Source organism: Acanthaster planci, linkage group LG18, assembly GCF_054643075.1.
Source record: "Acanthaster planci isolate LZ-2023a linkage group LG18, COTS_SCS, whole genome shotgun sequence".
NCBI lineage: Eukaryota > Metazoa > Echinodermata > Asteroidea > Valvatida > Acanthasteridae > Acanthaster > Acanthaster planci.
The window spans coordinates 12,890,642-12,907,444 of NC_141794.1; the positions used below are offsets into that span (position 1 = coordinate 12,890,642).

At 40.7% G+C, this 16,803-nt stretch overlaps 2 protein-coding genes across 3 annotated transcripts; both read right to left on the reverse strand.

Moving 5' to 3' along the window:
- Positions 1-639: 639 nt before the first annotated feature.
- LOC110985676 (uncharacterized) lies at positions 640-9,994 on the reverse strand. 2 transcript variants are annotated; one of them, XM_087148780.1, is made up of 19 exons: positions 9,919-9,994; positions 9,412-9,630; positions 9,011-9,064; positions 8,523-8,631; positions 8,205-8,357; positions 7,792-7,864; positions 7,321-7,426; positions 7,023-7,111; positions 6,687-6,771; positions 6,469-6,575; positions 4,329-4,434; positions 3,904-4,133; positions 3,692-3,758; positions 3,462-3,541; positions 3,189-3,348; positions 2,773-3,004; positions 2,505-2,569; positions 2,221-2,298; positions 640-1,853 (listed from the first exon to the last, which is right to left on the reverse strand). In XM_087148780.1, exons 1-19 carry the CDS (start codon positions 9,952-9,954, stop codon positions 1,737-1,739), a joined length of 2,166 nt encoding a protein of 721 aa, XP_087004906.1. In that variant the 5' UTR covers positions 9,955-9,994; the 3' UTR covers positions 640-1,736. The 2 variants fall into 2 exon arrangements, with proteins under 2 accessions (XP_087004906.1, XP_022102554.2); XM_022246862.2 differs by having other exon boundaries at positions 3,189-3,366.
- A 444-nt stretch (positions 9,995-10,438) lies between these two features.
- LOC110985695 (uncharacterized) lies at positions 10,439-16,132 on the reverse strand. The gene is made up of 4 exons (XM_022246906.2): positions 15,921-16,132; positions 15,267-15,491; positions 12,944-13,153; positions 10,439-12,359 (listed from the first exon to the last, which is right to left on the reverse strand). The coding sequence occupies exons 1-4, from the start codon at positions 15,976-15,978 to the stop codon at positions 12,112-12,114; spliced, it is 741 nt and encodes a 246-aa protein (XP_022102598.2). The 5' UTR covers positions 15,979-16,132; the 3' UTR covers positions 10,439-12,111.
- Positions 16,133-16,803: the final 671 nt, after the last annotated feature.

Here is a 16,803-nt window from a genome sequence, read left to right on the forward strand (position 1 = left end):
TGTTTTATGTCTGGAATGTGTATAATTTGGTAGCGTGACTCAGACTAATTGTTCAGTCGGGATACACGAGGGCGCTGTTGTACGTGTACAAAACACACAAGGGTTCAGTCCACTAATTCAAGCCCCATTGAAAACAGTGTAAAATCAGCACCGTTCAGGGCCCAATAGCATGCACGCCAACATCCCTGAGATTTCTGACACACAAATGAAATTCTTGTCTGGTCACGTATCTTTCAGTTTCTTTTCAATTTTTTTGTGGGTTAACCAATTACATTTTTAATTATTCCCACAAAACAAAATCACCCCCAAAAAGTGATTTTTCCGAAGTCTGAATGCCTTTTCAAGTGGCAACTCTCAACTTTCTCGGGCACTTAGGACCATTTTTCAATCGTAGTTTTTAGCCCTTCTGCTCTCATATAAAAGCTCAAAGACCCAGGGAGTTGATCCTGGCAACGATTTACACAATCTCACCATTTTGGGGGCCAAACAATCTCCTTTTTCAAAAGATACTGTGGGGGGGGGGCACTTTTAATGCTAATGAGCTGGTCAAAAATTCTCACTTGAATTAGTGGTCTGCACCCACGGCACAAGTGCCGTCGCCGTACGTCAAAAAGACCGACCCAAAAATTAGCCAAAACCTATAGGCTATTTTACCAGTTACGGGAAACTTTTTTGAAAGAGTTGACTCTTAAATGTTGGGATTTTTAACTACATTTCTGTATTATTTCTGGGGTTAATACATTAATACATATATCGTTGTTAAATACTGTTTACTCCAATGTTTTGTCTTTGTTTTTGATGGGGGTTAGTTTGTTTTTCATAATAATGTTAATATACAAGTACAGCTCTACAAAATAAGTTGGATAAACATTTTTTTCCATATCATTTCTTTATTTAAGCTATAAGTTATGATGAGTTATAATTTATAATTTATATTACTGCCCTGTTCTTATCTATTTATGTATCGATCTATATTTATTATTGTTCTAGTATTGTTTCCTGTTTAAGTTGGAGAGCCCCTCGACAGAAACCATGTTTCTTTTGGGTAATCCAGCGGGAGCTGGTTAAATTTTGTTTGTCTTTTGTATGTCTTGTGTATTCTCTCTCTCTCTTGTAAACTTTGTTATTGTATTCCGTGAATTGTTGATCCCGAAAAATGAAATAAGTGAAATGAATGAAATGAAATGTTATAAACAATATTTTAAATACACACAATGTTCTCAACTTTCAGAGTCAAGTTGTACCCTATGAAAATGTAGGCAATGTTCAGGATATAGATATTTAATGTTTGGTTTTGGTGGATTTTTTTATCAGTTTTAAAATTTGTTCTTTAAGCCTACTGTCACATGAATAGCAAACTTCTCCAGTTTCAGATTTGAACAATCTGATTATTACAACACCTAAATCACCTAAACTATTTAGCAATTAAAATCACACTTTTAGAACCTACTCGAAACATTGCCTGCCCACAATTCCTGAACGTTCGATTTCTGCTGACTTCATATTTCAAGTGAAAATTCTACTTTACCTGGCCTGTTTGTTTGTTCTTGCAAATACAATCATCCCCATTATTTGTACGGAATTATGTTATAGTAGGCTATCCTATTTCTTGTATCATTGACATCAGTGTGTGGTTGGACTGAAATGAAATCTGCAGCTTTAAACAAACTCTGTAATCCCTAGTTCCCCTTTCGCCCTGACATCAGACGATACTTGGTGATATTTTGTACAGTAGTTTAGACTGTGGATGTTTCTGCGTTGGATCGAGGACGTCGGTATACTTTTCTAATTACCTTCTCATCTTGCTCAACGTGCCATTTTCCCTTGACAAACACGCGATGGGTGGTCTTCACCTTGGAAAAACAGGGTAGGTACAAGTCATTGATAAATCATGGAGGTACCTCCTACCTCCATGGATAAACTAAACTTCAAGGGGGCCCCAGAACCAGGGGAGGGCATAAATAAGGGTTATAAACAATTGGAAATACCTTTGAGCATAAAACCCTTTTGTGGCATTTCTATATAGGGTTGGTGATAACTCAGGGGGGCTTTTTACACGCTCAGTTTTGGAACGACGGGAAATGAAAAGTTCTCCCAAATTCACTGGCTCTATTTCTGTTTCTCTTATTCTGATCAGCAGATGGTTTTTGTGGACTCTGGTGTCTTATATCGTTGTCTTGAGGGATCAATTTAAGAACAGTGTTTCACCATTAACCTTACCTCTCTCACGAATTCAGATTCGTTGGTGAACACCATACCAGGGAGATCTTGAAGGGTCAGGTCTGACATCGCAGAAACCTATCAAAAGATGTTACAACTTCTTGTACCTCTGTTCTTGTCATTGTAGGAACTGTTTCTCGTCTCACACAAGGTATTTTGTTTATTTCTTGAGAACGTCCATGTAAATAAAACGAGCGCACTGCACATGCGTTTAACTTTTTTGCATCGTGAAAATGTATACCCTCGAAATCAAAAAGCTGTATAAACTCATGGTTTGTGCTCACGGGTCGCATGGTGGGGTCAGGTGTTGGTGACGGAGACAGTACACGCAAGTCGATTTCAGGACAATCTAAAATGAAATGTTATCATCATAAATCAATGCAACACCACTGATTTAAAAACCAATGGAAGTACAAGCACAGCTAGTAAAAATTCTAAAAACTATCAAATAATTTTGAATTGTTTAGGCCTACCCTTGTACTTTAACAGGCAATTTTCGTTGTTTATGCTAGCCGACAAAGATTTGTTGAATTGGCCAGCAATTGTACATACCTTCAAAGCCGTCATTTTCCATGGAAATGGTAGGCGAATCATGGCCGTGATGAAGGGCTCCTGGGCCCGGCACGACAGGGGTGAAGTCCGCCTCGATGTACGAAGCTCCACGACCCACGGGCATTTCCGTGGTTGGAGACGATTTCGGAGATTTTACCTTGTGTGTAGACATTTTTAGTTTCTCATCGGGTGTCCTGCTTTGACCTACACGATGAGCAAGTGCTTTGCGAACCTAAGAGAAAAATGTAATCACTTATAATATTGAGGCGGAGTGGTTCTATAGTGTTCGATATTGCTTTAAAATTAAGCTTCGATGAATGAAAATTAAAATTGCAATCCTGGTCAGCCCAAATACTTGATAAATTTACTACTGAAGAGACCAGCCGGAAAAATAATAGCGACAGCTAGCAATTCACCTTCGAGTCCCAGAAACAGCACAGAGACAACATGCACAGGCCCTGGAGTGAGTTAATGACGGCGAAGATCCATTGAGCGGCTGTTAGTTTACCAGTGGGTGAAGCTAACGATGGAGGCATCAGTATCAATGCTACCGAGGTGAGAACGGCCAGGCATGCACTTTTGAAAAGATTGCGTCTTTTTTTGGGGGGGGGAGAAAAGGGTAGAAATTAGGAATAATGCACACTCGTTATGTTCCAGCGTGAAAACAGAGGAAGTAAAACTATACTCACTTCATTTCCTTGGTATTCAGTGCAGACATCTTGTTGATTGATACAGACTTAACAACGTAGAGAAAGAGGCCGAGAACCAGCTAAAGAGAACAGAATAGCAAATTTCTCGAGTTTTCTGTGTTTGTCTAAAGCACATAATTTTTTTATTTTCCCAATTTCAATAATTTGGGAAGGATTTAATATGTTCAGTTGACAACACAAACAACTTGAAAAAGGTACAACCGGCTTACTGTTGTAATCAGAATAGGTGCTACCAGGAACGCCCATAAAAGATTTTTCTTGAAGTCAGCCACACACCTGAAATTATTGCAAAATTTCAAAAATTATATCCCTCAAAGGTTTATGCTAATACTTAACATGTGTGTAATTGCTCATTCTGGTTTAGGTCAATAATATTGCTGATACATGTACAATGAAAGAAAAAACGGGAACCATTAATTACCCCAACTCGGACGTGTACTGAGAAAACAAGGCAATGGTGGAAACAAAGACTACGACTGAAGGAATGCCTAATCCAATCAGAAAACTGATTCGCTGATGTGGAAGTGACCCTGTAGCAATTTGTAGCGGCTCGTGTGATTGGCGGTGGAGTAATAACCCTCGAACAAACATCCAAGAACAAACTGACGCGTAGAAAAAATGCAGGGCGATGCCATTAGCCCTGCAGAAAATCTGATGGCGAAATAGAGAAAGAAAATAATTGTAGGGGGAACCTTTTGATCAAAAACGCCCAAAAGTGCAGGAGCAAGGAGGACGAAACATGACGGGAAGACACACTCAAACGGAGTTTCGTGCTTTTGAGAAGAAATTAGTTGTCAGCCAATTAAGTAAAAATAATGAAATATGCAAAACTCTATCACAACTTACTTCACTCTTAATATCCTGCACAGAAAGAAGCAGACTTATATCAGTCATTGCTATGGCAACAAGAACCATGGTGGTAGCAAGGTCTGTATCCGTCTTCCATAGGCATCTAAAAAGAAGAGGTCAGAGAAAATAACATTTTTGTTGAAGTAGCTATAAGTCTGGTTGAGGTATTAACACACAAGGCCAAAGAGGTATTTTTATAGATGAAATTTAAATGTCAAGTCTTCATATTAATGAACCCTGAGTAGGACCAACAGAAGGCAGATTTTTCTTGCAATGGAGGCTCCTTTGGTAGGAACTTTACTTCGCTGGTTCACGAACAACTATGAAATTCACGCGTTGCGTGCGCGTCGCTACCAACAAAACGAACCCGATCAGCGCGACTCTTTTCAACCGTTGAGGGCATGCTTCTGCTCAAGGTATATAGAAAATGCTGTTATTTCATCAACCAACCGCTTCATTTGAATCACCTCCGAGGGCATGGTTTGATTATGCTGCAGCCAATAGTGTCACCACTCCGACATTTGGCTATTCACAATTAGGAATGGCTACCCCGGATCCCATAGGATGCACCGACAACCAAAATACCAAGATCAAACGGTCTCCTAGAATTTCAATATTCTGTACTCCAATATTTACAACACGAGCTCGATATGGTTTTAGAAAGTGAACTTCTTACAGAATTATTTAATTATTTACAGGTCTGTGATTAAGTCATAAAAACTCAATTATACTCAATTAGTCAATCAAGTGACTCTGGAATCATCACATCAATCATAAAAAAAGGTTCCATCAGATATCCACTTTAGTTTTTGAAATAGCAAAATTAATCGGTCCACCATCTGTTGAAATTTCTGTAGCCCTCTGAACGTCTAACAAAACCGCAGTAGATCAACCCAAAGCTCGGTCAAGCAAAGCAAGTTCAGAGTCTATGCTCCTTAACAGTACATAAGGGACTCTTCTCAGTCATCGGTAGAGTCAGTGGGACCAGTCTCAACAAGAGGCCATTTACAATAAATAAACCCAAAACCTTAACAGTTTTAAAGAACTAGCCAAATCATACTCCAGTTTGTTTCCTTTCCAACCTCGATCTTTACAATTCTAAATTACCACAAATCTTACCCATTATCTTTATTTTCACAAATGTAAATTTTCGATCTTCCTGAAAGTCATCAGCCTAGATCTCCATGATCAGCTTAATAGTCTTCCTACAATTACGACGAAACTTTATCATCTGCAGGCATTTACTTCGATGTACAAAAGTAAGAAAATCTTCAATATTACAACACTTACGGTACTTTGCTGAACAACTGTCTTGGGAGGTCAACTGTTGTCATGACGTCGTTAATGCCGACCGGGACGTCTATGTGGCTGGAATTAGTAGGCCCTAGTTTGCCTAATTCTCACGGAAACGGATTTTTCTGTCCTTTTCCAAAGTGGTCAAACAGATCCACAACAAAGCTAAATTTGCTGGCTCAGATTTCTGATGCTTAAGGAGTCAAAGCCGGTCTTGCATCACACAGTCACTCTCCAAACCCCTGTCTTTCTCGAGCACGTCAAAAATGACTTCTGACTCTCTATCTCTCTCTCACATAAGAAAACCCCAACATGCACCCAAAGATTCTAATTGTGTCCGATTGTACAGTGCGACCTATTCTTCATCAACTGGCGAGATTTGATTCACAATAGTACGATGGGCTTTCTGACAAATACCACGGCCTGAACAAAATACCGTTGCGTAAGACGGGAAGGCGTTTTCCAACTTCGCGAACGCCTTCTCTGAATGACAGAGTTACGTCTACGCGGGAATGACAAACAAATGATAGGCTAAAACTTTCAGAGGATTCCATTACCTTCGGGTTAGTTTGATATATACTCAGAATAAAAACGATGAACGGAACACAGTAAAAACATGATCGGAAAAACACAACATTCAATTCATGCACTGGTTGCACTGTAACAAATAGCCTGCTGTAAAACCTTAATTGGTTTATTAGCTCTGTATTTGTAATGAAATATTAAAAGTTACTAAGTCCCCGCGCTTATGATAGTAAACAGCTTGCGTTGTTCTCAAAATGACCCTGACTGTTTTGGAATACCGAACTGGTTCATTATAATTAGACATTCCTTTAACTTTTACCTAGCATATCCACGGAGGACAAGAGCAATGATGATTGCGATAACAGACACTCCGCAGCTTAAAGACAAAGACCATCTGAACACTCTGGAAATACCGATTTTCCAAACCTGCAGAAAAAAATACAGAGGAAAGTTAGGAGTTTTAAACATTAAGTTAAATAGAGGGCGCAGTAACAGCTATTGTTAGTTTTTTGATTGACTAGAAGATAGTAGACTTACCTTGATGAAGACGGTTACGTCATCCACGTGACTGCACTCGCATGGGGAACTCCAGCCTTCGTAGTGCACAATTTTGCAACTTGTTCTGGTTTCGGTTGCAGGACGAAAAATGAAACAAAGAACACCAAGATGGAAGGAAAAGTAAAACAGCCACGATTTTACGAAGCCCCTCCCCTAAAAAGTTAGGCCTACTGCGAGTATGTAGGTGTATCATTTTAGAGAGGCTCTACAGATGTAAGTGTGACAAGTTCCGTATGACACTACAAATAAGTACATAACCCGGAGGCAGGAACAAAAGTTTAACCCTCTGAGGTTAGATGACTTCAGATAACATACCGTGTGTGCGTGTCACTTATGGATGTACATGCGGCAGTCGACGACGCCCAAACGATGGTGAAATTATCACCCTCTTTAATCATCAACTCCTGAATGAAAAAATCAGTTCTGTTACAATTTATTCATTTCATAGTTAACGCGATGTTTACAGCCGTGAAGTGTTTATTTGTCAAAGGAAAAGTAGACCTAATGGTTTCGTATATTTCCACAAACATGTTAGATCCTATGATCTATAATTATGTAACTTTACATTCGCGATGACTACTTAAAAACTATGAGCTCGAGGAATAATACTGACCTCTCTACGAGATACATTGACGCCTCTGCTGGACGACAGGTCAGCCGAAGGTACTGAGTACCGAAGGAGAATATCCTTGTTGATTAGCTCTTCAATCTGAACATCGCTGCAATGATAATGCACATATGGTTACATGAAGGCCAGTTGGACATACAATGCAATAAAGTCTTTGAATGCAGTCTCAGTGTTGGCTGACAGCCTTTGTATAATTACCGGTATATTACCGGCGGTGGCTCATTATAAACTTCGGCCTTTGGACTGAGCCACTAGCCACTTAGCAGCGGCTGCTTGAACTGTTTCCTCCAGACGTAAATGTGCAACCCCGACCGCATTTAGAGACGTGTAGCAATTGGCTTTTCCAAGTGTAACCTTCCCTATGGTACAGCGCGATTCTCTAAAATTAAAATGAACGAACAAGGTAATTTTACCAGTGATATGAGTGCTGGCAATTACATGTGTTGTTTATCTCACCTCGTGGCATTGAAATTCAAGGTCCGTTCACTCGCAAATTCGCTGTACTCATAATCGGTCGTAAAGTCAAATTCTGAGAGACAGGTGTCAAAAAAACATGCCAACATGAAGCAAAAACAGCTCAAGAAACTCTGGAAATTTAATTCTCCGATTCATAAGTCAAATCAGAAAATTGATGAGTTTGCAGACATTAATTTTGTTGGGTACGGTGTACTTCACGATCTTCATTTAAAGGATATTACGTTTTCAGTTCCGTATGTCCTGTTTCTAATCAAAACCTTTATTTTCAAACTTTAGATTACAATACCTTAGCCATTTAAATTCTCATTTTATAATCTGGCAGAAAATCTGGTTTAATATCTGAGAGACACCCAGAAGTGAAACAAGCCAAAGTGTGTTAAAGTTCACTGCACCTGCGCTGTAGCCCAGAAACTCTCCAGATGTACTTTCGACGAGAACAATTGGCGGGGTCACGACCTTCTGATCGAAATGCATGAAAGCATTCGTGTTGCTTAAGACATCCTTCTCGAGCTTTGTTAGTCCATCCCGATTTCTCAAAAACACATCTGTATAAAATAGGAAAATTCCACTGAAATAAAATAATAAAACGTTAAAAATGTACTCAAGACTTGGATTTCGGTGCTGTCAAAGATCAATGGGGAAATAGGGAAAAATACATCAGCTTTATCGTCGGGTCTGTCTAAGTTTGACATTGACCAATTTCTGTTCACCTCTGTCATCCTGGTGCATGTGCATCGATGATCCCTCTGGCCACGCCCTTGCGATTTTCTTGGCAATCTCCAGAATGGATGTCGCATAATCAAAGACTAAGTCACGTGTCTGGGCAAAGAATAAAGCAAATGACGTCACGAGACACTGTGTTCTATTTGTCGTAAATTTCACAGTCATTGTATGTCAAGGTTAGGGTTTACAGGTTGGTCGAGGTTGAGGTTGGACTTATTGTATGGGATAGCTCCAGAGGCAATATAAAGGATCGTGATTGCATTTCTTGGGTATCATAAGCAAGGTGAAGAGGGAAGTTATTTTCTAAACAGCCTGGAAGAGCTCGTTGTTACCAAAGGAAAAACAGCGTGCAGAATTCGTCTACTTAGGCTACAATCCGCGCCACCCACATAACTTCAACGAACCAACATCCTACTATATTTTCAAGATTCAAAACAACTGACCACTGAAAGCAATTTGGCCTTTACAAACTCACCATTTCCTTAGCAACAGAATATGACGATATACTCTGAAGGACGTCAACAAGAAGCTGTTGATACAACAGATGACGGAGGTATTATGGCTATCTTTGTCTCTATTTCAACCATTAATACATTGACTGGTTTTAGTGATTAACACGATATTCTCCTCATGATCAGTACCGTGCTTTTCAACTCGGATCTAACGTGCAGTTAAGTTGAGATTCCTGAACAATGTAAGCTGGAATAATTCATATTTGAAATGAAAATCAAAGGTACTTTAAAAAAATGTGTTTGAAACCCCCAAAGGTATAATGTGGTCAAGTCGGTCAGAAATATAGTCACTTTAATACTTAATATTGAGGGAGTGTTGCATGAATTACACAAAGAACACCAAAGGGGATTACACTTCACTCACTTTCACATAATCCTCCAGGAGAGCAGGCTTTGAATTCCTAAAGTCATATTCTAATATTGACCTCAGTTGCACCAGAAGCTCAGACGATTCGTCGGCCGACCCAACCCCCGAGTCCAACGCAGACAGCACGCTGGTCAGTACTTCGTCTGGTCTCACAACGACGGCGCACAAAGGTTGTTGGGTGTTCCAGAGAATAGCTGTGAGAAACAACGCAGAGAGCTGTGGAAGGCAAAAAGAAGAGCCTTGCACACAAGAGCGTTAGACAAAAAGAGCAAATCTGAAATGATATTTCTGGTTTCTTGTCTCTGATAGCGAGCAATTTGAAATAAGTGTTTTCACATTATGTCTGCAATGGCCGACGCAAAATATGTACCCTTCGTCAATTAAATACCTGAAGGAGTTGTTAATGATGTCAATTTACGATCAGTAAACAGGAAGATAGGTGTAAATAAAAACATCTGCAATTTTAAAACTAATTCACCTGATATGCGAAACAAGTAAACTCACCAAAAAGGAGTCTGGCATTCGATACACAAAGCCCATCTCTGCAAGAAGAAAGCGGGTCTTGCTTCCACCATCTAAGCTCTCAACTCTTCAGCAAGATTCGCCGTTTGAGGGAAGACTATTTATACCCAATTCTTCACTGGCTCATCGATAATCGACACAGATTATGATTAACAATAAATGTATTCGAGACCCAGTTTGGTACGCACTATAATGCACTCGGGACAGTGTAACCGCTCTGAGAATCGATAACTAGTCATTGGTTTCGAAACAATACATGGGAACGATTATTTAGGTCTCCATCAATGCTGTGCGACTTGATATTGGTAAACACATTTCATTAAAGTTATCCAGATCGACTTTGTCCAAGCGCTTTCCAGGCCGATTTGGGTCCCCCATTGATAAAATCTACATACAAGAAACTAAGAATACGTCATTCTCAGAATAACCCAAAACTGTCTCTTGTAGGCCAAATATAATTATTGGAAAGTATTCAAAATGAGGCATGAGCTGGCACTAGAAAATGGTTTGCAATCCAATGATCCAGTCAATTTTATTCACAACACATGCAACAAGACAAACAGATCTAAAAGTGTCACACTTAGTTTATACATGTGTGCTTTCATCTAGGGCTTGGTGGATCGTGTCCGTAACTAACATTGGATAGTGCACGTGCAAGCAAAACGTGACGTCATCATACTATACAGGCGTATTAATAATCAGCAATGTGTAACATCAAATCTTTTACATTTGATTTTAGTTTTTCCTTACAAATACATGTATAGAAAAACAATTTTCACGACTCATTTTGTAAGCCTAAAAAATTCTGTTTATTTCTGCTGAAGCTAAAAAAAATTTACGCAGTAACTATGGGCCTCGAACTGGACCAAGAGGGGGTGCTATTTTCTTAGCAACGGAGGCTCCTTTGGTCGGAACTAAACGTCGCTGGTTCACGAACAACTAGAAAATGCACACGTCACGGTTGCATCGCTACCAACAAATTGAACAGTCCCGACCAACGTGGCTCTTTTCAACCGATGAGGGAATGCTTCTGCTCGAGGCCGATATCCAGATGAAACACGGATAGGCCTAAACCTTAATTCTTTTACATTCAATTCCCAAAGGCACATAACCAATACGCGGTGCCAAATTTTACGGCTGGTGATAGTCCATGGAGGCTTCTACTAAAGTAACATGTTGCAAAAACAAAATGATAACTAATCTTAGCCAATACGCTTCTTAACACAAACACTGTGTGGTGGTGCAAAGCATTTTAAGTACACAGGCTATAAAGTGTCCTACCTATTCTTTCACTTTAAGACAATGCGACTTAAATAAATTTATTGCTATTATACATGAATAAATAATCTCCTGTAACAATCAATATTATGTATTTATTACAGGATAAACATTACAGATTATTTAAATGCAGTGGTGTTGGCCGGCATGCATCTTTATTATTTTTGATGACATTAAAAAGGCTCCGTTTCGAAGTGCCTTGCATTATTGGGTAATAAACAAACCATTTCGGATCACTCGAAATGCTGCGACCAGGTCAAGATGTCACACATCAGTTAAATTTGGGAAATGACTCGAAAAAATTAAAAGCAACACTTGTAGTCTTTTTTTCACAGAACTTAGTTAAGTTCAGCCAGTTTACGAGTACACTTAACCATTTTCTGAACTTTTTACAACAGTGTCAAGTTCTCTTCGCAGCGTTCGAAAAACGCCACCACGTTTTTGCATTGTATTCTGCAGATCTTCCCCGAAGGAACCGGTTCGGAGGGCCCATGGCTCAAGCAGGATTAGTCACGTGAGTGTCAAATCAAACGCAGTCACTCCGGCGCAGGTAAATGAAAGGGGGTGGTCGTTTGCTATGCATACATTAATGACTGTGACATAATTAGTTTGTCTCTGTTGCAACGAATAGTTGCTGGTGTTCTTACTACGGCACCAGACTGTGCCTCACCGTATTGTATCATACCGTACTTCATCCCTAAGAGGGCTATGAAAGGTAATATAAACAATTCTAATTTTGCAACCATCCAAAAAAGTGTGCCCCCCAGATAATTTGATTCTGGATGAGCCCTTGAATACCACAGTCAAAGCTTGGCGGTATGGTTGAATGACTTTTTGAAGTTGAAGTTACAAATAATTTAAATCGATCACTTTTTACTGGTTCTAATGATCAGAGGTTCATTGCCAGCTGCAGGGAACATTGAAGAAAATCCAGGTCGCCCCAACACCCGAATCAGACTCCAACTGGGCGAAGCGGATGCCTTCAAAGTTGACGATGAGATTTGTAGGATAAGATGTTCCGTCAAAGATCAGTTGGTCTCCGCCCAAGGCCACGGAGTGCTTGTTCGACCAGTTCACATAAATGAGATCAACACGCTTTGCTTGAGCTCCTTCCTTGAGTATTTCGACTGCGTTTGGGGAGAACTCTGCAATCGTGATCAAATTTTCAAATAGAGCCCCAATAAAATGTGCGCTTGGTTTGAAGGTTGTGAACGGTCTGTTGATTACTGCTTGGTTGGTGAATGTTTGTCTTCAGGTATCCAAACAATTCGTACAATGTTGGGCAGAACTATTTTTGTTCTAATTGTTGTTCAACTGTTTTCTAGCCTTAAATGGATTGTACCGCCGTATGAGCGTTTTGTGTTGATAGGAAGTGTCAAGTGAAGTTTTACTCCAAGGACGGGGTTTGAAAGGGTGGAACACTAGACCTCAGGACTACTTCAGATAACGTATGATACATTTCTGGGAATAATTATAAACTCGTATCTCAGGCAACATTTGAGAATCATGTAAACCTATAAACCAAACCGGAAAAACAGCCAAGGTCGGATCCTTCGATGGTGAAATTACTTGGAAATGTTCGAACCCTTATATTGTCTTGATTTAAACAAATAATTTTCCACAACTGAAACTGACACCGGTTATTTTCCATATTGATATTCACTTTGGCGTAATACTTTAGTATGGATCTTTTGTCAGATCACAAGAAGAGAACTGAATTTAAGCTTACCGATTCTGTAATCTGCGGGAGTAGCTGCCATTCCGGACTGCCAAAAACGGATTATTTCCTTGGTGATCTGCGTGGCGCTTCCTTGTGGTGATACATTGAACTCTAGTTCCCAGACGGACATGTCGTTCAAAGTGATGGAGAGGAGCGATGACTTCTCGTGAGACCCCACGCTGATCGTCACAACGTTGCATGCGGCAAGGACAGCGGTTGCTATTTGGAATATAGCGCGAAAAAAGCTTTCATGAAACTGTGCGCATTTGAATGGACAGTGTCCGCGTGGGGACCGAGCGCGTGCCCAAGCTTGGTTGAAATACTTCCCAGAAGCTTGTCTCCTTGGCCGACAAGGGAGCACTTCAACTCCATGCTATAGCCTGATCAAATTAAGCTTGGCAACCACAGCAGATGCCGTAGCTGTGATTAAACCACACTCCCGGGAAGATGGTAAACGCGCAATAAAACTTCTACCATCAAGGTGCCTTTTTCCATATAAACACGTTTCCCGTGCATTTCCTGTTCCTTTCTGTTGGTCGAGGGGAGTGATACTGTATACAGGAGTGAAACGTGGCAAATGCATCCTGTGTACGGGAAGGACCAAAAACCGTGCTTATGGAAAGGCAGCTGTATTGATTTGCCAAAATAGACGCATGCACAGAACGCTCACGCTTGTGTGGTGCCTCTATGGTGTCTCATTGGACAAAGGGGTAGACTTGAATCAAGTCGGACTTAGTTGCTCTTCCCCAGTCAGCCATCCCGTCACATACACTGTACACAGTCGTCGAGCTCGGCCGCTCGCATAACTTCCTATAAGGCGCCCTCATTTGGTAGCTTTTCCGTCGTTAAGGTCAAAGATTTTACAACGTGTGTCACCAGTCAGTAAACCCGCCTTGACAGATAAGCTAATCATACCTCCCCGGTCAGTGATAGGCCTACGTAGTTATTCATAATTGCATATGAACGACACGACCTTCCATAATGTGTCCGGAATTTCCACCAATTAAAGTACTAAGACTTGTAGACTCGCATTATAATAGAGGTATGAACGACTATGATGTGAAAACAAGTCCAGCAATTTGATTGGCTACTACCTGTTTTGGTAGATGAGCTGATTCGCTGTGCACAAACGGCTGGCAGATTCGCCATATCCGGATTCCTGAACTCACACAAGTGGACACAAGAGGGCGCGAAGCAAGTAACAACACGCAGCTTCCATATCAAAAGCATAAACACAGACGTCACGGAAGATCCCGACTTGAGCCAAGTCTAACATGGGGGCAGCTGCCATTTATGTTTTAACACGGCCGGAAAGCACACGCAAAACCACATGGTATATACAGGCATATAGACCGACACAACTATGAACCAAGTTAGACACGTGAGTTCATACGTGCCTATTATGTGTATCCGGCGAAGTACTGCTAACTTTTACATCTTTGGATATCGTCGATAGGAACAATAAAATTTAAGGAGATCTATCTCAACTTTATATACATTAAAGTGTTACCAAGCTGAAGCCTTAGGAACACTAAGCTACTAGTGAATAATATGTTGACCAAAGACAAAATTGTGATGATTGCATTTCTCCTTTTTCACCGAACAGCATGCCCTGAAAAACGCGGCGCGTGCGCGATATACATAACACAATAAGAACGGTGAGCCGCAACAAATCATTCAAGAATTGGAGTCTCTCCTTTGCTTTCTTTTTGGGCTTTTGATGAATACCGGAAAGACGAAATGAGAAATATCACACAGGATTGTTAGTTATTTCTGTACCAGAAAGGGCCTTTCAAATTCAGAACGCATCATTTTGGACCGCTTTGGGCCGAAATACCATGATGAACCCTGTATATGAAATCCTGCGAAACAATTGTGATGGTCGAACACAATACAACACTGCTACCTATCTTCCTTTTCTTTTACTTGTACGATTTGTCCAAGTTAGGCGATATCCTCTATGATTCAACCGCCGGTCGCCATTTTTTATGTTTTCCACGAACAACGCCGGAATGCACACGCTAAACCACATGGCATATATAGGCACATACACAACTACGAACCAATTCTGACAATCCTGGCCAAGTCTGGTTGGACCCCCACCCCGGCCCCCTCTCATAGTCGGGTCTCAATGCTCCAGCTGGACCAGGGGAGTGGGGGCCCTGCAAAGGGTATGGCTATCGACAAGTGTCCCAACAATTTTGTCCGGGCTATAGATTCTTCAACCCTTTTGGTCACACACGCAAACAGTATTTTCTACCAATAATGCCAATACTATGCCAATGTTTCAGTCGAGTACTGCTGAGCAAAAGGGTCATAAGCTAGCTCTTACTTGGTTCAAGTGGGCATTTGTGCTGCTGGTAGTTGTCCAATGTTCCAGTACTGGGATCATGACCCTTAAGGGCCCAGGGATGGGTATTGATCCCGCCGAAGAGTCGACTGATATCGCTGCACTCGCACGGATCTTGGGCAGTCAGTACCCACTTGTAAGCTTCGTTACCATCCCCGTCTGTGTGAAGCTCTTGTCCTTGGTAACAAACATGGGCCCTGGCCTCTGCTAATTGCAGAAAAATGATCAATTAAAATGAATCATTGAAGCATTGTATTGATAATTTATCTCGTTTAATACAAGAAAACATTACAATTTTTTCCCCAGACATGATTTTTTCAAACTAGTTTGACTGGTTGTTATATTACGGAAAGCCAAGCTCTTTTTGTTAGTTGGTACGCTGTAAAGGCAAATAGTATCGGATATTTTATGTGCTTTAACGGGCGTAATTTGGATTGTGCAGGCGTGGCATAGTGTGGACCTCTGCACAAAAGAAGTCCGCATAATGTAGGAAACAGGGACGGTGAGGCAGTGAAGAGATTGTAAAAATTTCTTTACTGCCTTCTCGAGAGAAGCTTAATATACGCTCACATGCAGTCCCCATCAAGCTCTTCCCAAACATTGAAAAATATAGACGTTAATTTAACCACCACTCACCAGAAAACATTGTATTTGAAGCAGCAATAGCGAAGGCGAGTAGCCCTGTAGGCATCATCTTGTCAATATGCGTTGCACAAAGTGAGCTTAATTGTACGGTGGAGGATTATGAAGGTTGTCTTCTCATGCATGACGAGGCTCGGGGAAATTGACATGCAGCTGTTAAGCTACGATGTCGTTTGCACCATGAAGCGATGGCACAACGCAGTAATGGTTGAGAATGTTTAATTGATCTGATCCAGCGGCGTATCCAGCTTTTGGTGTCTGGAGGTGGGGCAAATTTAAAAGTGATGTGGGGGGGGGGAGAAAAATACCGAAAGCCTTTCTCAAGTCTGTTATTTCAGGGTTTTGGTGCTCATATTTGATAAACAAATATATACCAAGGACTTTATTTTGGTCTAAAAAATCCGTCCACTTGCCTCCATCTACCCACGCCACTGATCTGGTATTTAAAGTCGATGTGTTATAATAAAACAGCAATGCAACCATTGGAGTTTATCATATCGATCGACCGGGATGAAAACATCAGAGGGTTTGGGGCAATGAACCTTGGGTGACATTTTTTAGAAGGTTGAGCACACAGTGACGAAATGAAGAGTGAGCCCAGTAGTCGGATTGACGAACACAATTTTCATGTGCATGTAGAGAACTGTGAATACTATAAATGGCATATGCAAGTTAAGCTTAAAGTTGAGCTGGGAAAATGCCCTCGATAAAAATGCAAACTGTATCCGTCACTGGAATGGGGATTTCTTTACGAGTGGGCAGTGTATAATTTGTGGTTAATTATCCAAATGCTAACTGTAAGAATTATATTACAATGGAAAGTCCGTATGACTATGAAATACATGCATTCACCCAAATGTACCAGTCCGTCCACTTG